The sequence below is a fragment of the Danio aesculapii genome, chromosome 15 (assembly GCF_903798145.1).
Source record: "Danio aesculapii chromosome 15, fDanAes4.1, whole genome shotgun sequence".
Classification (NCBI taxonomy): Eukaryota; Metazoa; Chordata; class Actinopteri; order Cypriniformes; family Danionidae; genus Danio; species Danio aesculapii.
In genome coordinates, this window is record NC_079449.1 from 22,269,548 (window position 1) to 22,295,536 (window position 25,989).

General features: G+C 36.3%; 1 protein-coding gene across 1 annotated transcript in view; it reads right to left on the reverse strand.

Moving 5' to 3' along the window:
- Window positions 1-248: 248 nt before the first annotated feature.
- rtn4rl1b (reticulon 4 receptor-like 1b) overlaps window positions 249-25,989 on the reverse strand; it is a 284,969-nt gene continuing 259,228 nt past the window's right edge. The window contains exons 2-3 of the mRNA XM_056474459.1: window positions 3,140-3,591; window positions 249-3,015 (exon numbers count right to left, since the gene is read on the reverse strand). Of these exons, the coding sequence (XP_056330434.1) occupies window positions 2,044-3,015; window positions 3,140-3,591 (1,424 nt within the window). The 3' untranslated portion in view covers window positions 249-2,043. The remainder of the gene's footprint in view (window positions 3,016-3,139; window positions 3,592-25,989) is intronic.

The following is a 25,989-nucleotide window of genomic DNA, read 5'->3' on the forward strand; positions in this document are numbered from 1 at the left end:
TTCATATCGCAATGTTTAACGCAAAAAAAATTAAATATCATAATATCAATTTCTTTCCAATATCATGCAGCCCTAGCTAGAATCTAATTTAAATGTATAATTAAGGCAGATACAGGTGAAAGTCGGAATTTTCTATTAGGCCTCATCAACATCTGTGAACACACACACACTAAATAAATAAATGCAAACACATTTAACATAAGAAGATATAGATTTTAATATCTTTATAAACGTTTTTTTTCTTTTTTTTTCTTGAGAACGACTCGTTAAACCATCAAATCACTAGGATGGAGAGACACAGAAGAGAGGGAAAGGGAGGGACAAGAGGAGACTGAATTGTGCAGTTTAGTCAGGAACGGTGCCTTACGGACATACCAAAGAAATGTATGAACTAAAACAACAACAAAAATAAGATCAAATTATAAGAGTAATAAAAATAATAATTGCGTTCTGAAGAGAAGTTCTTCTGAGATTCAGGAACCCTGTTGTAATCAAAAAAATGTCAGTCATGATGTCAGTGTCATAGTACTGAGTAATATTTCCATTGCAGGTGGTGATGATACAGTTCTCCTTATTTTTTACAAAGTATGTCTCGGAACAGGAGGCAAAGTTCTCCTGTACTCCACAACATAAGTGACGGCCACGTTCAGGCATTTGTCCCTCTCCTCCTGGGCTCCTATTTGCGTTCGCAGCAGGCCTATGGCTCCAAAAGGTCATTTTTTTGGCCATGTTAAATTTCAATTATGTTTTTGTCGTCAAGTCTCTTAAAGAAGATACATTTCGTTTTTCATGTGTGATTTAGTTGCTTTATTTGTTGTTTTCTTTTCTGTCTTGTTTAAACAGTTGATTTCACACCTCTCCAAGAAAGAAAGGTGTCTATGTTTTCGATGGCGGGCTTAGGCTGAAGGCGCTTTTCAAAATAGAGTTCACTTCAATTAGACCTGTGTCCCCTCCAGAGTCCGCGCCCCCATCAGCAGTCCATTTCTAAGTCCTCTGAGTCACAGCCAAACATAACAAACAACACAGAGGACAAGAAACAAACACAATTCTAATTTTTTCATAGCTTTTTATACTGGACACACACACACACACATACACACACATCCACGCATATTGTGTTTTTTGGAAGCAGATGAGGTAAAAATGGGTCTCATTTGCTTCTACAAACAATATAGCAGCTAGTATAACCATTGGCTTTTATGTGCTGTTATAAAAAAAACCCAATACAATCCAAACTAAGAAGTGGAAGTTAAGTCTTAGGGCAAAAGCAAAGAAAATATGGAAAATTAATGAAGGATGGTATTGGACAGTAAAAAATACTGTTGTATTTAGGTTGTAACATTTCTCCTTAGGGAAGTTCTAAGGAGAATGTATGTGCATTAGGATTGGCTATTTAGTTTTCTTTCACACAACAGTTTGTTTTCTTTCTCTTAATTCAGTGAATCTGCAAAAAATATTTCCTATATGAGCAAAAAAAGGTTGAAACGCCTGCAGAAATGTATTTGTGAATCTATTTGGCAATGTAGTGATATATTAAACAACGAATATACTTGTATGGTTTAGAACTGTTTGGTGGTCTCTTCTATACTTGCTTTGTTTGTTAGAAACGTTAGACTAGCAGAATGACGTGTCTTCCAACAGTATTCTTTGTCTTTGTATATTTGCATTGCTTGCCTATGTCTCTTTGACACACTTCTTTAGTTATTTGTGCTTTATTTTACTGAAATTATTGTCCCTTTCTAGGGGGAGACCAAATCAACATGAAAAAAGTAAAGATAATAACAACAGTGGCAGTGCAAGCATGTTTGATTCACTATTTTCTCACTTATGTTACCCAACCCAAATTTTAATTCATAACATCCGGTATTCAATCTTCATCTACTTCAATCTAAATGGCAAAGCTCCTTATACAATGTATTACCCATCATCACTCACACACATACACACACACATACACACGTTAGTAGGCCTGGTAATGCTGTAGCTAGAGCTGATCTGAGGACTGCAGAGTATCCATGATGCCATGATGGTCCGGCATTGAGTTCAGCGCAGAATGAACGCAAGCAGTCCTGAAATACTACAGAGAAAGAGATGTGTGTGATGAGAGTGTCCCAAGTTGGTGGCTTGCTGGACCCCACTAGGGGGACGCACAGAGGTCCGGGGGGTACATTTGTGCTTTCTACGGGTGTTTGAACCATTTGAAGATGTTTCATCATATTTCCCAGTGAAATCGGGAGAGGAGTACTCCTTATCTGCCATCTCCTTTAAGATGTGGACCTCGTTTGGTCCTTTTCCCTTGCTGCCCCTGACACGTTGGCGGGTGCAATTCCGAGAGCGTCCAGGCCTCTGATCTGGGACCATGTCCGGAGACACTCCCGGTCCCACTTGTACACCATTTATGGCAGGAGGAGGCTGGGGCAGGGGAGAGGGAGGGGAGGGGAATTGTTCATTCAGTTGGGGATGGTGTGGGTGTGTTTGTGGAGGCTGGGCAGGATGGGGCTCTTGCTTCAGCGAGACCTTATTTGTTCCTGCCCAAGTATTGGTCTTACTCTGGTGGAGAGACTCGGATCCAGAACAGTTTGGGAAGTCCTCTTTCTTCAGTTGTTTCAGATCTTTGCCTGCAAGTTCTGCCGGTGCCACACAACCCACAGATGATGTGGATCCCCGAAACTTTTTGAGCCAGTCCCACAGTGATAAAGCCTTACAGTCACACTCCCAAGGGTTGTCATTGAGGCGAAGGTACTCCAGGGCAGGTAGCTGGGTCAGACACTCTCCAGCCAGCTCTGTCAAAGAGTTGTTGAACAAATAGAGAGTAGTGAGTCGCCGCAGGTCGTGGAACGCCAGACGATCCACCCACTGCAGTTGATTGTGGTGCAGCAGCAGCCGGTCCAAAGCCCCTAGTCCTCTAAATGTGTTTTGGTGCAGGCTCCACAGACGATTCCCATGAAGAAACAAGTGGCTCAAGTTGTGCAAGTCCACAAATAGATCATCCTGCAGATACTCCAAGTGGTTGTCCTTTGAACATAGAAACAATTTATCATCATAACAAGTTTATTTTTATATACTACTACTACAACAAGACAAGACCATTTCCAGTGCCATATATTTTGTTACATAAATAGTTTTGCGAGTGCCTCACCTGCAAGTACAGATACTGGAGGTTGCGGAGACCCTGAAAGATGTTATTCGGCATTGCACTGAGGCCACATCGGTATAGATGGAGGGCATGGAGCCGGCCCAGCCCATGAAACGTTTCTGCAGACAGCGATCGTAGGTAGCGATTGTCTCCCAGGTCCAATTCCTCCAGCAAGGTGAACCCTTGGAAAGTAGATGGTTCGATATATGTGATATTGTTAGAGTAAATCCACAGAGTGACCGTGGTCGGGCTAAAGTGTCCCCGCAGCAGTCGATGGATCTTGTTGTTTTGGAGGAAGATGCGCTCACTGTGCGGAGGAATGCCTTCCGGGACAGACAGGAAGTTGTGGGCTTGGCAACTGACTGTGCTGGGGGCCATGTAGCAAATGCAGTGACGTGGGCAGGACCAGGAGAGCTCTAGCCCACAGAGTACCAGCAGGAACTCCAGCCCACAGCCTAGAAATAGAGATAAAAGAGAGAGACTTAGTGTTTGTTAAATTCACAATGCTCATGTTTTGACTGGGGTACAAATTTAAATTTACTGTTTATTCTTTTAGAAAGTTTCTCCATAATTGCTCCAAGAACTGTTGAGACAAATGTGTCTCATTAAATGTAGTTGGAATACTTTGAGTCTTTCACCCAAAGTATTGATTTTGTTTTTATTTAAAGGGGAATCATTGTAGTAATGGCTACTTCAAATGAGTGAAAATCTTGAATTATATTGAGCATATTGGTTAAGGGTGGAACATTTCTGCTTTGTTACTGACAGAGGGGTATTTGAACATTAATGATGGGTCTGTAAGGATACCCAGTACAAAAATGGTTGGGAACAATGGTGATGGAGCAAAATAAATTATGCAGCAATAGGAGACAAGCAAAAAAAGTGACGAAAAGGTTTCAAGAAACAAATTCCATACTCTTCATAATTTTGCTTACAATATGAAGTAAGAGCATATGTTTTTGCAAATATGTAAATATTTTTAGATGGACCATCTCATTAACTACCCACCAAGACTTCCCTAGTCATTTATCTTCATTGGAAAGTAAGCAATGGCTGTGACTTTCAGTGAAATAAGTTCTGCCTTACAAAACTAAGCCCCTTTTGAAAATGAAATAAACAATGACAAGAAAATAGAATCAAATAGAATCACTTTAGAGGTTCTGAGCCTCTTCAGGGAAGCCACAAAATCTGGTATTTTATGAGTATTTATTCTGTCCATGTGTGTATAAGTCTGGCTCACCCTGCTTTTGCTGAGACTGATCCCAAAGCCTACCAACAACCTCTCGAGTGCTTAGTTAAACCTGTGTTAAGCCTCTGAGAGGCATACAATACCCCTGCTGCTTTCTGACATGCATCCTTGGAGCCATTTTGTGTAACTTATCCTCCAATTCATCTACACACAGAATGGCAGGGAAGGAGAAAATTTTCCACTATTATGAGAGACCCATTTGCTCACGAGCGGCGGCTTTCCCCCCGCCCTTCTTTTCAAAAATGCATTATTCAAAGCATCATTCCTGTCATTCACTCAAAATTGATTCGCTCCCGCTGCCTCTTAACATCACCATAATCCTCCAGGTTTCTGCCTTCAAAATACAGAGACAGGAATTACGCCTTTACAGGAGATGAGCGGATATTTATTGGAATAGCTTTCGTCTCCAAATGTGTCTAAGCTGTGGCATTCAGATGCAGACTCTGCTGACCTTTTAGCGATGATACGCTAGACATCAGATGACAGCACCCAAGTAGTTTGCCTCACCTGCTTGTGAGTCTCGCTCCCAAAGTGGCCATGTAATCCCATTTGTCCTAACAGCATGCCAAAATAAAATATGCCCTTACCCCCCGCCTGAATAAGCAACCGGAACCCCTTACCCAGTGGGCCTTGTGCACTAACAGTAAGAAATGTTGTTGTTGTTCTTGAAATGTTGGTCAGCCACCATAAACAGTGACCTAGAGCAGAATTGCACAGTACTCTCCCATTGCACATAAGCTAATCAGTTTCTCAACAAAAACTTGTAGCATACATCTATTATATAGCCTGAATGTTCTACATGATAGATGGCAAGCAATTCGGATAATGAGATGCCACAATCCTTGCAGTGAGGATGGGATGAGTCTGAGGTCTTATCAGGATATTGAGCATGAGGGCTTGTACTTTCCTATCTTTCTATACACTATCTCCACTCTACATCTGACAACACTCTGATGTCTGGTTCACAAGCCTTAAACAACCTCATTGCTTTGTGTTTGAGAATCACCTAGCCGAGACAAATGGCTCAAAGCATGGATCATAATAAACTTCTCAATGCTTAAAAGATCTAAAATAATGTGATTTGTAATAATCTCATCTCACTTTAGCTGTTATCCATTCAGCACTGGATATTTTTTCGTTCTCTCCCGTGTGTTTTGTTAGCGTGACACCTGTCCTTTGAGCGAACGAGCAGGAGTGTGTGTGCTGTGTTGCTCACGGAAAGTTAAGCTTTTGGGGATTTCAGCCAAATAAATCGGAAAAGACAAGGCAAACAACTCTGCTTTGGCTGGTGGAGCTGCTGAGCCTTTTCCCTTTATTTTTCTTACTAGCTGGCTGTTTATGTCTGTTTGCAAACCCCTTCGCATTAAACTTTGCATATCACATATAATGAAATTCTTCCTCAGCACTTTACATAATAGACTTATTCCTTTGGCGTAGCAGTGGCTTTTGTGGAGGCGTATCACCTAATCGCACATACTGTGCTTCTCTCTGTTTGTCTCAGCTTTTGTCACACTGCAGGTGTAATTATTTTCTTCAAACTCCTGCTATTTCTTCAGTTTTTATATATAAAACTTTAACATAACTGGATATCACCTTGTAGATAACAGCAAACAGTGAGATGATGATTTTTTTCATTATCTTCAGAAAAAGAGCTACTTATCAGTTACCCACAAGCTAATCATGAATAGCACACCACCTTCCTCATGTATACAGGCTAACACAGATAGACAGGACTGAGGACAGACTCACACTCCATTCACACGGGGCGTCAGCATCAATGCTTCCCATTCACTTTGTATTGGTGACGTCAAGCGTTGCCGAACTGACTTGTGCATCTGTCGCCATCGCTTCAGTGGTGTTGCTCGCTACAGAAGTTGGGAATTTCTCAATTTTTCAATCGCCAATGGATGCATCAGCCAATCACTTTTTGCAAATACCCCAGCTCAGACAGTAGGCGATTGTGTCTAATTTCTTGGCTGACACGGCATTGACGATCGCTATTTCTAATGTTATCGTTATCGGTCCGATGTCAAAATTAGACCGATATCTTTAATTACGTTATTGTCCAGAACTGCTACTTTACTGTTGTGCTTAAGTCCAAAAGTGAAGAATTGATGTTTGTTACCAGAGTACTTAAATGTTAAAATAAGGTGAATTAAATAAAAAAATAAGGAATATCCTGGATCTGGTTCTTCGCTCTTCATTATTCTTTTTTAATGTATTATAGAAGTATCGGATCGTTTTTCGATATCGGTGGATACTCGAAATCAAATGACTTGGACCAAGACTCAAGGGCAAAAAAACCTGATCGGGACATCCCTACTATAAATCAGAAGAAGAAGAAAAACATACACTGCTTCCTAGACATGGCTTAAGCACTTCCTCAATATAATTTTGCAGCAAAAGCTTCCTTCAATATACACTTTTTTTTATATGTATTCAACATCTGTCTCCTCCTGTTTTACTGTTTGAGTATATTCGCCTCCACATCTCCCTAGCCCCAAGATGCCAGGCATGCATTAGATCAGTGTTATTTAGGTGACTTTTTTTCTTCTATTTTCCACCTTGCAGAACTAAACTAACTCCAGAGAGATCTGCTGCCTCACACCTGTCACCTCTCTGATCCCGGTCCTCTGTGAGCCCTCTTGCATCCCCTACACACAGCAATTTACACCCTCCTCATCCAGAGACAAGTTGAGGGGGAAAGAATAGGAGAGGCAGGATATTTTTAGTGCTGTGGAGAATGGCAGAGGGCAATAGCTGGATGAGAAGTAATAACGAGAAGGAGCAATAGCACAGGGGGCCACGGGGTTGTTATTTACCAAATATAAAGGACATGGACGAGTATTGTCATTTTTTTTCACTTTCTGGCAATGTCACCAAATCAAATTAATACGATTGTTTTGACCACTCCATTGCGCTTCAGTCAATAACACCAGTCCCAGCTCTCAAGACTTGTAGCGGGATTATGGCCATGGAACAATGGAAGTCATGTTGTTGTGTGTACCATTTTTTTCATGGTTTCATGTAATTGTAAGCCATCAATCTCACCCAGAACACTTCCTCAGTTCATTCTCTCTTTCATTGTCTGTCAGTCTTTCCTCAACCTTTCTATCACTGCTGAAGGCTTGTTAAGCCTAAGACTGATTAAACAGCCTTCAACTGGGCTTGATGCTTGACCCCGTGACCACACGGTCACCGTGCCTTTTCATGCTATGCAGATTTTAAGCACGGAAATAAATAAATAAAGGCATAAAACAGAATGGCTTTGGTCCCCAGACAGTCCTCGCAAAGTAAGTGCACGGAATATCAATGAAACATAGTTCACACTAAATTCGCCCTCATGAATAACACATGGTTGCTAATAGGAGAGAAATGGTCCGTCTGTTTCCCTGCGTGACTCTGCCCACCATTACACTGGATAAACTCAATTTCCTGTTTCTCTCTAAGGACCCCGATAAGCACTTGGCTGTTTGTTGCCTTGCTCGCACAAGTCCGTAAATGACATGCTTTCACATAATAGGTGTTCATGCTGATGTTTCGCACATACACACGGTGTTTGACAATCAAGCTAATGGCGAAGCAATAAAGCTCCACATTGATTGGTTTGAGCCTTGTTTGCATAACCAAAGGGAAATCAGCTGAGTTTTTTCAGTCATTGCCGACATTACTTCCTAAGTTAAACTGTGTTTATGCATAGACCGACATTAGATGAATTAATCGTAGACTGCAAAGTTAAAAAAGGATGCCATGCTGCTCCTGAACAAAGTGTAGTATTCTCTGCGTGAACACGGTATTAGTGCACCGCTCACATAATAGGCAACTTCATCTTTGTCCCCCTGACATGTTTAGACATAACCTTCAACAGGGGGTCTGCATCTTAATCACGGGGGGTCTAAAAGTTGTTCTGGAAATATGCAATAAACAAAAACACAGTGAACTTACAACTTTAGAAGCTGTTCTGTGGATTAATATGTAATGTTCAAGGCTCACTTAATATGTTTACATAGCAAAGCCTTTGAAATGAGTCATTTCTTATGTACAAAGTGCAGAATGTACAGTAAAAGCATTAATATTGTACCGTATGCGTGTTTTAATAGGCCAGGCTTAAAATGCAGCATCCACAGAGAGGACTTTGGCCTAAAAAAGGTTGAAGGCCGCTGGTCTTTATGTGTCAGGTAATTTGTTAAAGATATAAAGGTCAGGATGAGCTGTTTTAGGGAAAGAAAGGTACCACAGTGTCATCATGCAGCAAGGCCGCTTTGGTGGTGTGAAAAGCAATTACCTGGAAGGCGAGGGCTGATCTGTAGTGCACGGCAGACCTTTATCGAAGAAGTGATTGAAGCTTTAGTGTGTGAATAACCAGCCGCTGTACACTGAATAATCAGATTTCATTATGATCTACATTAATTTACATGACATTTGTTTGAAGTGCCTATTAGTTTAGTGCAGTGATTAATGGCAGCAATTAGAGTACACATTGACTTTATTATATTTCTGTGATCCACTGCCTTAATATGACATGGTGGTTTTGTTTCCCCAAAACAGCCCACCCTTAGCTTGCTAGTTAGCGACAAGCTTACACTAGCTAATGTAACAACTATTTATCTCAATGTGAAATGACAAGCTGTTTATTTGCTTATCATCACAGCAGTATGCTAGTCTAAGCTAAATCCTTTTGAGAGAGAGAGAGAGAGCACTAGCTGGTTCTTATTTATTAAATAAGATGTTGCAGTGGCAACATTCTGTTGTGGTTAATTAATGACAACCATAATGAAAGGCTGAGATGTCTGATAATTAATAGCTGTGTGTTTCAGTGTGTGTGCGCTTTGTTGTGTTTGACAATTAATACATGGCTGTATTTCTATTTTATAAACAGATTAAACTACACAGCACCAGTTTACACTTGTTCTGCTGTTGTGATGCAATAGATCAGGAAAGTGTAACACATGCACACACAAATAAACAAATCATGTACAATACCAATCAGAAGTTTGGGCTTGTCAGATTTTTTATTATTTTGTTTTTGAAAGAAGTTTGCTTAACAGATCTGCAATAATTTGAGCAAATATACAGTAAAACATTAGTATCAGGGATAATTTTTTTCATTTTATTTATTTAATTTATTTATTATATAATATTTTAAGGACAAAATAACCCCCCCCCCCCCAGTATGTGTTCGCCCATCCCCCGGTCAAACTGAGCATGATTTCCTTGACTGTCACCCCTCCCCCCCACACTGAGCGCGATTTCCGTGACTGTCACCCCAGTAATCCGTGCAGGGGGGCTCCCGCATTTTGCGCTACGCCGCTGATTCCACATTTGCTGATTTCTAAACCAGTATACAAATATTTTCCAGAGTAATGGCTTTGTTTATTTTAGGATTACTGTGAGTCTGCTGTAATTATTAGTAATTAGGTTAATTATAGCAATTATGTCAATGGGAATTCACAATTTAGATGAAAATTGAGTGAACATGTTGAGGGACAGGAACATATGTACTCAAAAGAAGCACATAAAATATATAATTCACAGTAAAACTGATATCAAGTCAGTTTTAACATCAACTTGAAATAAAAAAACATAAATTTAATTTAAGGAGTGATCCACTACAATATCATATTTTAAACTTAATATTTTTGTAAAATAGCTGTGAACAAAAACAACACCTTGTAATTTAAGACGCCAATGCAAAAGGAGACATTACAGACATGTACAGTGTTAGCAAAGCCTACAGCGAATGAAGTTTGGGGGACTGCAAAAAAACAAACAAAAAAAAAACAGAAACTTCCGGGTTAATGATGTCACAAACCCTTCAGTTTACAACCGCAGTGAAGGGGTAGTCAAAGAGGCATTGTAAAGTTAGTAGCAGAGAAAGCTAAAATGGCATCCAAACACTGCTATTTTCAAGAAGCTTGTTCTGTTTCTATATTTGGGCTTCCAAGGGATGACACAAAGAGAAATTACAATTTGGCTCTCTGAGCAAGGCATTTTACAATGGACAGCTTTCTGAATCCCAAATTACTTCTGTAGATTTTAAATGACTGTTTTCACCTTTAAAATCTGCACATTTACAGGAGTAATGTTATATAAATTAACATGTATAGACTATACACTTTACTGTATAGATAAGAACTTGCTGTTAATCAATGAAAAATGTTTTTACTGTAGCATTTACAGTGTTTAAAAAATTGTGAATACACTGTAAAAATCCAATTTGAAAAAAGTTGAAATTGCTTGTTTGTTTTTTTTTTTTGTTGGTTTGGCAAAAAATCAGCTCAGCTGCAGAAAGACTTTTAATATGAATTTTTATCTCACATTTACCTAGTTCGCTCTACAAAAAGAAACACTTAGTGCATGTTTAGACTGTTAATTTGTATTTTAATGTTATTTATATACATGGAAGTTTTTTTCTGAAAATGAAAATGAAAATTCAAATGCCTAAAAAGATCAAATAATAAAACGAACTTTCAAAACAACTACCCAAATGTTAAATCAAACTCTTAAACGATCAAATAAAAAATCAAAACACATTCTCAAATGAGAAATCAAATGTATTTGATATTTAATTTTCATGAGCAACTCATTAAAATCCTGTGATAATTAAATGGCAAATCAAATGCTCAAACTATAATTCAAATGGAGGAACCAGTTTCTGATTACACACAGCTGGAAGCTCATGATGGACTGATTACTAGCCCTATAAAAACACCTCAATCACCCAGACTCTTTGCTGAGTCTTGTTTTTCCCTGTGAAGCATCACAAAGCATTTTTCCCTGTTTGTCCTTCCATGTTTTGATCCTTGTCTTGTTTACCGTTGTTGTTGTTTTGTCTCCTGTCCTGTTTCTAATTCTGTCTAATAAATGTTTTGTTAATGTTTGTCTCTGTATTAATTTTTTTTTCTTTTCCTTTTTGAACTATGTTTGTTTGTTCTGATAATGTATTATTTCTTAGTACCAATTTCCAAGAGTTTTTTTGTTCACAAAATTTTAGACATTTTAGGTCAGTGCAACTAATCTTTTCAAAAGTTTGAACACAAGAAAAAACTAAAGTTAATAAGGATTACTTTCTTTGTTGTTCACTCAACTTCAGGCATTCCAGTTCTGCAGAAAATTTTTTTCAATTGGAATAACTTCAAAAGTTTAGTTACAGAGTAATTCAGCTCTCCAGAAAACTAATAATCTAATGTTAACCAAACTAAATGTTTTTTTTGTATTACTGACAAATAATTTTAAGTCAGTGCAGCTGATGTTACAAAACGTTGAGTGAACAAGAAAAAGCAAACAGAAGTAAGGATTAAGTAATTTTGTGTTGTACCTGCTTAAAATGTTTTTACAGTGTGTGTGCGTGTCTGATTCATTCACCGTTGAGAGGCATTTACCACACAAGTGCTTCTCCAGCTACAACAGTAATGTTAAGGGTTCCTTCTAATATTTTTTCCCAATCATTCACTCCACACATGGCCTCTTAGGAAAATAAGACAGCAATTACATTGTCTTACCCACTCTTCAGTAAAAACTGCGTTTGATTGTTTTATTATTTCCATGCTGATTACAAAGTGGCTGTTTGGAGAACTTCAGCCTTGAGAGCTTTTATTCGTACAAATCCTCAAACTCAATGCAGCAGGACATAAGAGAAAACAGACATTTCAGAAAACACCCACAGTATCAATGTAAAGTGAAAACGAGTATGTCAATTCAATTTTACAGCAGGTCTTGCTTGTATCATACAGGTATGTGTAATGTAGGCCAACTAGGAAGAGCTGTGCTAGTAAACCTCACAACCTCAGGCCTCAAAAGGCTCACTAGCATCTGCCTTTAGCTCCCTAGGTAGTGTGCCCACTTCCCAGATGCCAGTTTGAATCTTGCTCGCAGCAATGCATGTAAAACTGAAGGGATTCCATATGTTATAAATCTTTGGTGATTTATAGGGCATGGATTGATCAGCATAGTGTGCATTTCAATCCCAACTCTTGATTTCTTGCCAGATAGAGGTTTTGGTGCTAAATGGTTAAGTCCCAGTTGCCGTATTAACCACCCTCCACCAGACAGAGTAATTCAGTAGAGGTGGCACTGGTACAGATCACCCATGAGGGAAACCCTATGCTTTGCCAACTGCTTTCTGGGCTAAGTGGACAGGATTAAATGTTTCATTATTGATGCTTTTGCAACACTTGCTTTTTACGCTTCTGTTGTGCCATTGTGGTTGGGAGTCAGTACATTTAACAAGTTAATTGGTTTGAGTTGCCAATAGATCTGTCTGCAATTAGAGATAGCCAATTGAACATATGTCTTCGAGTGAAAGAATGGCTTGGGGGGAAAAAATGTGTCAGTTTAACTATTAAGCATGACATTTACGTTTGGTTATATTTGCTTTTTTTCTATATAAAGTTCTGATCTTGCTGTGCATAAATCGTTTGTGCACGTTGCTTTGCCTCTAAAATGCCTTTTTCCTTTTTGACTGACGGGAAAAAGTACTTTTGCGTGTGTGTGTGTGTTTCCACTGAAGTTTGCATGCTTGTAATTCAACACATTAAACAGATTTTCATTCTTAAACTTATTTTGTTAATTTCCAGAGGGAAGTTCATTGTGCTCCATGAATAAATCCATTATCTATACAGCTTTTCAGTGGTAAAAAAATCAAATGTGTGTCAATTTGCATCAAAAAAGCAAAAGAAAAAAAAGATATAGAGTAAAACACAAAGAAGATATTATGAAGAATGTTGGAAACAATAGTCATTGACATCCATAGTAGGAAAAACAAATACTATGGAAGTCAAAGGTAAACAGTTAACAGTTTTGAACATTCTTCAAAATATCTTGTTTTGTGTTCAACAGAGGAAATGAACTCAAACTGGTTTGTTAAAAGTGGAGGATGAATAAATGATAACTACATTTAAATTTTGAGGTGTTTTTAATACTTTTATTTCACATTATTTGTATGTGATAATGAACAAATAATGTTGAAACTACTGTACTTGAGTTACAAGCATGAAGACTTTGTAATATAGAAATTTATTATGTAAATAGTTTTACCACAGGGTGTCCATGGTGTCTTAAAGAGTCTTAAGCTGTCTTAAATTTCAAAAGTAAAATTTTAGGCTGAAATATTGTGTTTTAGGTCTTAAAACATTTTAAACAGGTCTTAATTTTCCTCTGTCCTAGTAAAGCTACTCAATCAGTCCAAGATCCATCAAATCACCAACAATCTTATATATTATTTATATCATTCATTCATTTTCTTTTCGGCTTGGTCCCTTTATTAATCAGGGCTTGCCACAGCGAAATGACCTGGCTTACTTATCCAGCATATGTTTTATGCCCTTTCAGCTGCAACCCATCTTCATGATAATATCAGAGCAATATTTCCATTAACATGATCTTGCATTTATACAAAAAATATTTACAGAAGTAAGGGGGAGTGGACATAATATTTATAAATAGACATGAAATACACAAGGTTTTATAATAGAAAAGCATATACTCATTATACTCAATCCATTTAGACAAAAAACAATAAATATTTTTATCATTCAGGTAATTGTGTCCATTAGAAATATATTTTTAACCATGTTAAACAGTTGAAGTCAGAATTATTCATATTCCTAAATGATGAGCAAGGAAAGTTTCACAGTATATCTGATAGTATTTTTTTCTTCTGGAGAAAGTCTTATGTGTTTTATTTCGGCTAGAATGAAAGCAGTTTTTAATAAAAAAAAAATAATTTAAGGTCAAAATTATTAGCCCCATTGTTTTTCGGTAGTCTACAGAACAAACCATCATTATACAATAACTTGCCTAATTACCCTAACCTGCCTAGTTAACCTAATTAACCTAGTTAAACCTTTAAACGTCACTTTAATCTATATAGAAGTGTGTTGAAAAATATCTAGTCAAATATTATGTACTGTCATCATGGCAAAGATAAAATAAATCAGTTTTTAGAAATGAGTTATTAAAACTGAATGAGTTAACTGGGTTATAAAAATTATGTTTAGAAATGTGTTGAAAAAAATCTCTCAGTTAAACAGAAATTTGACACATTAAAATATGTGGCTGAGAAATAACAAAACTTTTTTTTTTTTGCTGTTGTGGCAAGGAAAAAACAACAACTGGGCCATTAGAAAAAATCCTTTGGGTTTAGCTCAGTATAAGTCTAAAAATTAATTCATGATGGTCTTAAAAAGTCTTGCATTCGAAGTTATGAAACCTGCAGAAACCCTGTACCAGAGGTTTTAAGACATGTCAGTTTTCTAAAATAATAACAAATCTTTTTGCCTCAATTCAGCTTCATATTGTATCCCAATATAAAATGTCATAAATGTCCAGTGTTGCTTTGGACACTTTTGACTTTCCTTGTTTTTTGTACTAAAGTGTATTCAGAATATGAAATGAGAAAGACGTGAGGGTGAGAAAATGTTATTTTGTGAACGTTAATGTAATGAACATTATGGCAAAAGTACTAAATCCTCAGAGAGTTCCATATCTTGAAAATGTCATTTCATGTTGAGTTTAATGCTCATAAATAAATCCTCTTCCTGTATGACACCGGTTACAAATCCAGACGTAAATAGTAAAGGGTAGGAAAAAGGGGGAAAGCCGCTCTGGTGACAGCAGCCTTTTTTCAAGTTGAGGAGCTAAAAATAATTGGTCTAAACAAACAGCCGCCATATGGGGCATGTAAATAATAAAGAGAGGGATTTGAGCGGCGCGTGCAGATGAATATACTGTGTTGTCAGACGAGGATTTAAGAGGTTACAGAAAAGCAGAGGCGGACAGCTGAGGAATCCGCAGATGTTTAATACCTGGAATTTAATTATGGGAATTTAATAGATGTCACGGTGATGTTAATTCTATTTACTTCTATTGAGAGATGAGGGAGAGCTATTATTTTATGCTTTGTTTAGTTTGCTGGGCCTTCGAGTCATTAGAAAGAAGCGATGGGGGCTTTAAAACGTCCCGTTGGTCTTACGCTGCAATCAACCTCTGGATGGCAATTCTTCATCAGAGAGATGCGTTGTGAATGATGATTCAGCAGGTTGAGATGTCATCTATCACTGCATTCCCAGTTCGGCCATGGATAAATCAGACCGTCACACCCAACCTATGTTGTCTGCATGCTGCTGTATAACATAATTAATAGAGCAGTTGTATTGAGGCCTTTATGCTCAGCTATAACTCAATGTATGGCATGCTGCAAATCTGAAGGCTGAGTTTTACATCCAGCAATTGGCCTTGTTCTGAATGACAGGCATTCTTGTATGGGTTAGTTCACTAAAAGGCTGATAAAATAGTTAAATTGACGTACTTTGAAAATATAAGGGGCCACTAACTTAATCAGTTCTTTCACTGTGTATTTTAACATTTTTACCTAACTGTGCCTTTAATACAGTATGTCCTATAGACTGATTTCACGCGGCTGCCATTTTAATAGCAAAATAGAGGCTACGGTGGGAAGAAACCTGGAAGTATCGCCTGAAGTCACACAGGAATGTTGTGTACTTGGCAGTATATCTTATCAGTGAAGAGAAAGTGACACAAATTTATAATTTCACCGCTTTTAGAGTGACCCGAAGGTCCGTTCTGAATGGAAAGTGAAAATAAAAAGGGATATCAGACCTCATTTTCATCTAAGTTAAGAGAAATAGCACTAGTTAGCTAACATTTTCTTTCCCAAACACACGTTTTAGATGCCATTTATCAAACTCAAGGTAAAGAACTGACTCTTTCACTATATTTGAGTTGTCACGATACTGAATTTCGCAACAGTTTAAAAAAACCCTGTCCAACGAATGGAAGAGGCTTGCAGAATAACTACTGAGAGATTTCAGCTGCTGTCTGGGCTTTCACTGCCTTTCTACACCTCTCTTTCTTCATTTGTTCATTAGTTTTTCCTGAGTATTTTATTTTATTACACATAACTTAATTTGTAAACTAATTAGATTTGTTTTCTTTGCATATATGTTTTCTTTGCATATAGTTTTCTTTGCAAAATTTCAAGTCAACGGCACCTTTAGAAATATGCTTTTTAAGAAAGATGGTGACATGTTCAAAACTTATTTTCCTCGCTCTATTTATTAATGGTTTTACAATTTTTTAAAATTTATTTATAAGAGTTGTAATTTATTAAACTATATTCTTAAGACAGTTTTGAGATTTGCCTCAAAAATGTACAAAAATGAATAAGAAAGTTTTTATAACAAAATGTCAATGGTTAACAATGAAATGTCGAACTATTTACTGCATTTTAAATGATGAAAATAGTGAAAATGCAATGTCACACCAGCAACAGCCTATATTCATTTGTCCTTTAAGATACACTTGCACTAAAACATCTAAAAAGGGCAGGTTTTGCGATTCGTGGTTGTCAATTCGTTAATGACTCATATCAAGGCTAAATACGAAAACTCACTTTGACATCAATTCATCTCACCTCTTTTAATGTTCAGCCGTATTCAATGGCTGGCTAATACAATGCCTAAGGACATGTACAGAGCTAATACTCCACTCGTGTCTTATTTAAATGTAAAGCTTGATGTCGGCCATTGATCAGTCAGACACAATCATCCGTTATTGGCCTGCTCATGAGCGCCATATTTCCGCTGCTCTGTTCTTACTGGTTGAGCGCCGGCAGACACACATCGTGCTTACCGAATGAAGTGTCAGTAAAAGGTTTTGTGATGAATGATTTACAGCTTGAACACACCTCGCTCAAGGCAGGCCAGCACACCGCAGTCCTCCTGCAACCGAAGGGGCCAATTTTCCAGCTCGCTTCGTTTTAGTATTGGCATCCTTCAACACATTTCTGAGACTGCCTTCAAAGAAAGCGCCGCTCTTTCACATGTGTGTCCATGCTGCATGCCGTGCAAGCTAACTATTCGCATGGCCCAGATTTGAAGGAAATAAATTATGGAACAGTGGGTTTTACTTTAGTTTTTGGCAACTCGTGTCTAATAAAGTAGAAAAGGCACAAGCACAACAACACACTTGTAAGTCTGGATTGTGTCTCCAAAGACATGATTATTTGTATACTATATAAACTGTGCATGCTATACAAATTTCCCTCAAACTTTACCTAAAATATATACTTTTTAGGAACCCTTTTTAATAACTGCACACTATGAATAATTTATTAAGCATAAGCAAATAGTGAATTCATTATTTGTTAAGTATTAACTCTATATTAATAGATGTTAGTAAGCAGTTTATAACAAGTTTTGACTTATAAGCACATTTATAATGTGCCTAATGATTGTATTTTCATACTTTAATGATAATTTTTTTTTTATTACTTAGTTAATTATTGCATTATTTACAAACCAGATATTTAAGAATAGTTGGTGCTATTTTAAGGTCATTCAGAATGAGTTAGTATATGATTAATAAACTATTCAAATTTACATTCAGATATCTTATTATTCAGGCATATACTAATAGTTTTAACTCCGCTTCATACCATGAACGGTAACACTTAATAATAACTACACACTATGAATCATTTAATAAGCATTAGCAAATAGTGAATTCATTATCTGCTAAGCATGATCTCTACATTAATAAGCGTTAGTAAGCAGTTTATAACTGCAGCTACAAAGGCTGTATTCTTGACTTATAAGCACATTTATAATGTGCTTAATGATTGTATTTTCATACTTTAATGATAATTTTTTTTATTACTTAGTTAATTATTGCATTATTTACAAACCAGATATTTAAGAATAGTTGGTGCTATTTTAAGGTCATTCAGAATGAGTTTGTAAATGATTAATAAACTATTCAAATTAACATTCAGATATCTTATTATTCAGGCATATACTAATAGTTTTTACTCTGCTTCAACCCGTGAACGGTAACACTTAATAATAACTACACACTATTAATCATTTAATAAGCATTAGCAAATAGTGAATTCATTATCTTCTAAGCATGATCTCTACATTAATAAGCGTTAGTAAGCAGTTTATAACTGCAGCTACAAAGGCTGTATTCTTGACTTAGAAGAAAATGCAATCCTTAAGCACTTTTATAAACGGTCTTATAAGTCCATAATACATCATTTGTTTCTGTATTTATAAACTGCTTACTAACGTCTATTAAAGAGCCCATATTATACATGAAATAGGGTCATATTTAGGTTGTAAGGGTCTCCAACAACAGTCTAATATGCATGCAAGGTCATAAAACACTTTGATGGTCTTATAACCTGCATTTATTTTTACCTAATTATCCCAACGACTCCCATATGAATCGTCCAGCGATTCATTTGTTCCCAACCCCCTCCTCAGCGCGAAGCTAATCTGCGCTGATTGGACCGATGACAGCCTGCTGCGATTGGTTGACAGTGACAGGCTTCAGCACGAGACAGAGTGAAATGCCCAGCTGCTAATCAACTATATAAAAGTAGTCACAGTGTACACGCGCTTCATAGTGTAAGGCTTTTTTCACACACACACACAACCCTCCTCAGAAGAACTGGGGAGATCGACGCGAGTCTCTCTCTCTCTCTCTCTCTCTCTCTCTCTCTCTCTCCCTCTCCCTCTCCCTCTCTCTCTCTCTCACACACACACACAATGCTCCTCAGAAGAACTAGGGAAAGCGACGCGAGTCTCTCTCTCTCTCTCTCTCTCTCTCTCTCTCTCTCTCTCTCTCACACACACACACACACACACACACACACACACACAACGCTCCTCAGAAAAACTAGGGAAAGCGACGCGAGTCTCTCTCTCTCTCTCTCACACACACACACACAACGCTCCTCAGAAGAACTAGGGAAAGCGACGCGAGTCTCTCTCTCTCTCTCTCTCACACACACACACACACACACACACACACACACACACACACACACACACACACAACGCTCCTCAGAAGAACTAGGGAAAGTGACACAAGTCTCCTGTCTCCTAGCTTACGATCGATCGCCATAGCAACGACAAACGGCAGTGGAATGCGAGCTCACAAAAGCCTTTAACGTTAAATCCGTAAACAAAGCGGCACGCGTCGCGTTTTTAACGTGGCTTACATGTGATAAGAGAATATAAAGAGTAACCGCGTGTACTGTACCAGGTTAACAACTCATCTTTGGGTAGAGACTGTCAATATTATCCATCTGAGCACAGCGTGACTTCATTCGACCTGCGGCGTCTGTGTGTGTGTGTCTAGTGTTTTTTCTGTGTTAGTGGGCGGGGCCGCAGGTTTCAAATCTCCCTGGTTTGCGCGCGTAACTACTGGCGAGGCTTGTGTTTCGTGGCTGCGTCATCGCGAAACACCTAATGACTCGTTATCAAGGCGACTCGTTTGAAGCACTATGAGTCGACTCTTTTATAGATGAATCAATAGTTTTAAACACTGTACACTTACAGATTTAAGCCTTAGCTGGATATTTCACTTCACTTAGAGCTGTGTTACACACTACATGGAAGGGCATTTTCAAAAACCCATAATATGGGCTCTTTAATGTAGAGTTAATGCTTAACAGATAATGAATTCACTATTTGCTAATGCTTAATAAATGATACATAGTGTGTAGTTATTATAAAGTGTTACCAAAAAGGCCATTCTAATATGTAATACCATACAGCAATAGTTACTTTACCTAAGTTAACCACCCTTATATTGATTCAAACCTGTATGTTATATAATCACAAACTAATATGTGAACAAAGCAAAGAACATGGAAAGACCATGACACCGGAGACTAGTGTTTGGCCAGTGGAGAAATGGTCGTGCCCATCTGAGCCTAGTTCCCTTGAGTTTTTTTTTTTCTTTTTTCTTTACCTTCGCCAATTGGTGAAGTTTTTTCCTCAATGCTGTCGCCACTAGCTTGCATGGTTCGGGATCAGTAGAGCTGCACATCGATGGATTTGCTCTTCAGTGTTTGAACCCTCAGTAGGGATTATTAAACCACACTGACCTGAGCTAATGTGAATTGAACTTAAACTTTGAAAAGTGAACTACACTTTCAATGTACTATGATCTTTTATGTGAAGCTGCTTTGACACAATCTACATTGTAAAGCGCTATACAAATAATGGTGAATTGAATTGAACTAGAATAATTGTTAATAATAAAATATAGTTATATAAATATTTTAGATTGTACCCTTTAAGCACACCTGAACCAAGAAGCATCATCAAAAGAAGCTTTAAGGAACTCCTTTTAAGAGAAATCAAGCAGCAAATTGCTAATAAAAACATGATGCACTCTCAGCTCATTAGCTCAAGTGTGAAAAAGATTCAGTAAGAGCAGCTTGAGGGACCCTCACTGCAGGAACGCAGCAGATTAGGCCTGACAGCCGGTGTACATCAAGGAGACCCAAAACCTGCTGCTCTGACCTCCCTGCTGACTGTGCCATTAACTGTCCTAGTGCCTGGATGGAATAACTGGGGGTGGATTGGTGCAGGAGCGGGGTCATTTATTTATTATTACTTCATATGACAGCCTGTACAATACACATTCAGAATTCAGTAATACTAGTATTACAACAATTTTCTATAGCAGTGCCAGCTGCCACTCACCACTCAGCCTACCATTGATTATTTTGTTATCAGTTTGATTATTTTGATTAGATTTAAATAAAGTCTTATTTACTACATACAGTACCTTCACTTTTGAGTTTTCTTTTTCATTTAGAGCTTATGAGAGTTGAATTTAAGAAACAAATGTTTACAACCTCACAGACTTAAGAATCCTTTACGGAAACACACCAAGCTCACTGTATTCCAGTACGTTTTTATGTAGTTTTTTATTTGCATGCAAAAAGCCCATCACCATAGTTTCCATCTAGTTATATTACAGTTTCCAAAAAACATTGCTCAAACTGTTTTTTTTTTTTCATCAACATTTATTTAGGCGAGCGATAGCTTTTTAAAAAAAAAATTACATCTGTTTAAAATGCAGCAATGTATCTTTAGTAACAAACTCCCAAAAAGACTCCTAAAACTCCAGAAAGACTATCAAGACCCCCAAAGGCTCCTAAAAGCCAAAGATTATTAAGACACCTAAAACTTCCAAAAGACTGAAGACTTCCCAAATACTCCTAAAACTCCCGAAAGACTATTAAGACTCCCAAAAAGTATCCTAAAACCTCCAACAGACTATTGGGTCTCCCAAAGACTCCTTTAACTCCCAAAAGACTCATTTTGGGTATTTTAATAGTACTACTTTTAAACTTGTTAAATCTGCATGAGCCCACCCTTAGTGTCGTCCTTAAATTTTTTATAGACTATTGCACTTATGACACCTGCTTTTCTTAATACAGTCTGTAGGCATGAATGCCAAAGTGACCACAGCTATGCTTTTGAAGCTGTGTGTGTGTGTCCTTGATCATCATGACTTTGTCATATGTCCCTGATGGAGCTTAATAGATGATGAACCTTAATATTCTCTTCAGGCTCATCTGCACTCTTTTGCTATTGTAACTGTTGAGGTCACAGAGGGCTGCATACTATCTATATATATATATATATATATATATATATATATATATATATATATATATATATATATATATATATATATATATATATATATATATATATATATATATATATATATATATATATATATATATATATATATATATATATACATATACATATATATATATATATATATATATATATATATATATACATATATATATATATATACATATATATATATATATATATATATATATATATATATATATATATATATATATATATATATATATATACATATATATATATATATATATATATATATATACATATATATATATATATATATACATATATATATATATATATATATATATATACATATATATACTGTACATATACATATGCGAATCTAACTTGTTTCATATAAATGTATGCATATTTTTGTATTGATTTAAGTCTTGCAAGAAAGTCTAGTCAGAAGTGCAAAATGTTTGTAGAAATGTACCTATTAGTTTAATGAGCATCCTCTAGTTATAAAATCATGCTGGTTCTTTTAGTCCTGGTCTTCTTGTTCTCATTCAATTAAAGTCTGAAGTCATTTCACAAAATTTTGCACCATTCAAATGCCCACATTCAATCTGAGGTGTGCTTCCCTAAAGCACTGTTATGCAAGTTGCGAATACCAACAAAGTTGATACTGGATCAAACCCTATTAGGACAGAACACATTTTTGTACTAATGTATTAGTTACATTTCAGAGAGTGAGACTAATATCTGTTTCTACATCAAAACACTGTGTTGTGTTTAGTCAGGTGACCAATTATTTATAGTTTGGTTTTATTTGTGGAAACAAATGAATTTGTGTAAGGTTACATACATAGTGTTCAGGTGTAAAACTGTCTTTCTAGCATTTCTTTTTAAGTAAGTGTTTTTATCAGAATCCAATGTTTAAGTTCAATAATTTCACTTTAATGGCATTATAATAAGTTTTTTCATAAACTAATAACCTTTTCATTCTCATTCAAGTGAAATTGCTGAACCTAACATTGAACCCTGATGAAAATGCTTGACAAAAGAAAAACAAATATGTCAGATGGACTTAGATGTTTGTGCACCTGAACTTTTCATAAAGCATTATGTACTTGAGTTCAGAAATGAAGGTTTCTTCTTGCTATTGCACATGAGTTTAATTTATTTTCCTAGCAACTTAAAAAAAAATTTGTTCATCTTCGGAACAATTAAGGATATTTTGAACCACGTCTAAGACATGTCTATTCCTCCATTAATAGTTTGTTCACACAAAACTCTTGCTTCAAATTATTCATTCATTCATTCATTTTCTTTTCGAATTAGTCCCTTTATTAATCAGGGGTTGCCACAGTAATGAACTGCCAACTTATCGAACATATGTTTTACACAGCGCATACCCTTCCAGCTGCAACCAAGTACTGGGAAACGCCCATACACGCTTATTCAAACACATTCATACACTACGTCCAATTTAGTTTATTCAATTCACCTATAGCGCATGTCTTTTCACTTGTGGGGGAAACCAGAGCACCTAGAGGAAACCCACACGAACACGAGGAGAACATGCAAACTCCACAAAAATGGCAACTGACTCAGCTGAGGCTTGAACCAGCAACCTTCTTGCTGTGAGGCAACATCGCTACCCACTGCGTCACCATGCCGCCACTTCAAATTATAAAAGAGATTAAAAAAAATAAAGGACCACACTTCCATGTTGCTAAATAGTGACAAAGTCCAAACATGTTAATGGTTTCCCCAATGCTATGGCTCCTCTATGGTAGTTAATCAGTGTTATGTCACATCTATTGTATAACTGAGGATATTACAGATCACATAAATGCTGAATAAATACCAAAGAGGCGAAAGAAGAAAGAAATTCTCATCCGTTCCACACTCGAAGTTATGCACTCCATTTGTTGTGGTGGTGTGTCATTTTTTTCTATCTATGTCTTTCTGCTCTTCTGCCTTCTGTGTGTATCATCATTCTAGCTGAATCCTATCTAACATCACTGATGCCAGGAGAGAAGAATAGTCATTGTTGTCTTCTCATGTACCTTTACCACCTCACTGCTGTCCTGATTCTATCTCTCTCCCTCCATTTTTCTCCCTTTCCCTTTTCTTGTCTTTAAATATAGTGGAAAAACATTGGCTATATATATTTATTTACATTGACTTTCAATGGTTTTATCCAAAGGGACTTTTACAAAGCGACGATTAGTAGTTTTTTAAAGTAATAAAGGAACAATATATACAGCAATACAACAGTAATTTGCAAATAATTAGACCGTGTTTTGTGTTTTAAAAAGTGTAACAACACAATTTTTAGTGTTCAGTCAGAGTTATGTTTTATGTTTTTTTTTTACATTTATTTGTTTAGTACTACAATTCCAAAGTTTTCTAGGATGCATTAAATAATGACTGTTAACATTAATGAATTGTTAACAAAAATACCGTTCTTTTCATCGAAGAATCTTGAAAGAAGTATTGCCGTTTCCACTACAATAAATTACATTTTAAAATTTCACAATATTACACGAACTACTTTTTTTTAATCAAATAAATCGAGCTTTAATGACTTATTGCAAAAACAGACATGTATGTTGGCCAAATCTATTTATTGGTGTATTTTTGCAGTGTTTTTAATTATTTTTGCTTATAAATTAAAGTCTCCCATAAAACGATTCTCATATAAAGTTCTGTTCTGACAACCTACACTTTTAATGTAAAAACATGTACCACTGATGGCCAATGGTTCAGTATTTTATTTTATTTTATTTTATTTTATTTTATTTTATTTTATTTTATTTTATTTTATTTTATTTTATTTTATTTTATTTTATTTTATTTTATTTTATTTTATTTTATTTTATTTTATTTTATTTTATTTAATTTTATAGCATTAACAACATTGTGGAAATGTTTAGTTGGTGTCTTTATATTCAAGACATTCACAAAGAAATATGCCAATATTTAATAATTGAATATATCAGGATAGTGAGAATCCACTTTATTGATATTGTATTCACTTAAAAATAATAATTTATCATTTAAACTTTTGGAGTGTTTTAGAGAATATTCACATTGTATTTGCAGTAGGTTTCATGACAGTGACAAATGCTTGGAGACTTAATTCGTTAATAGTCCAAATATGAACGTTCCACATGTTAATCTGACCTACAGGACTATGCTAAAACTATTTATAAAGCTATTGAACGGTAACACTTTACAAGAGGGCTCCAATAGTTAGCATTAGTTAATTTACTTATAGTCCCATTGAAAACTACAAAGCTTTTATTAATCTTAGCTGATGTTCATTTCTTAGTTAATGCCTGTTAATACTGTACATTAAAGTCATAGTCGTAATCTGATTACAAATCATAATCACTCTATGAAATGGAGTTAATAACTGCTAAAATTCAGTAATTTTTTTGTAAATAATATTAACATAGTAGCTGTAATCTAGATTTTTCTCTCTGTTGATTTTAATCCATTTACCATTGAGACTTTATTAAAAAAAAGTGTTACTTGTTTTTTGCAGTTTATAATACTTTTTGCAAATAAATTTGGTTGAAAAATGGGTTTACCATGAACATGTTCCATACATACAATGAAGCAATACACAGTATTTTTGTTACAACTCTTAATGTGAACTCTCTTATAATCAGCTGGTGTTTATTTCTTAGTTAATGCCTAATATTATGTTATAGCCATAAGTCAATCGTAATCATTCTATGAAATGGAGTTAATAACTGATCAACTGATTTAGTTGTATCTTGTGTAACTAATATCAACATAGTGCTTTTAAATTGTTTACTGATGAGACTGAGACTTTATAATACTTTTGCAACTGAACATTGGTTCAGCGGTGCCCAAACTATTTTGTATGAAGGGCCAAAAACCAAATATCATTGAGAGCCATGGGCCAAAGATACACATACCAAACTAAACTACAAAACATAATCACATTTATAACACAGTGGAGTTCAATGCTGAATACGCTAGTCAAGCAGAATCTGCCTTTGCCTTGATTCACCCACCAAAATCCCTGCATTATCCTCTATCTGTCGTATGTACATTTTATACAAAATCTGATTAATTTACACCGTTTAAATGAAAATATTTAATTTTAGATGGCTTTTTGCAGC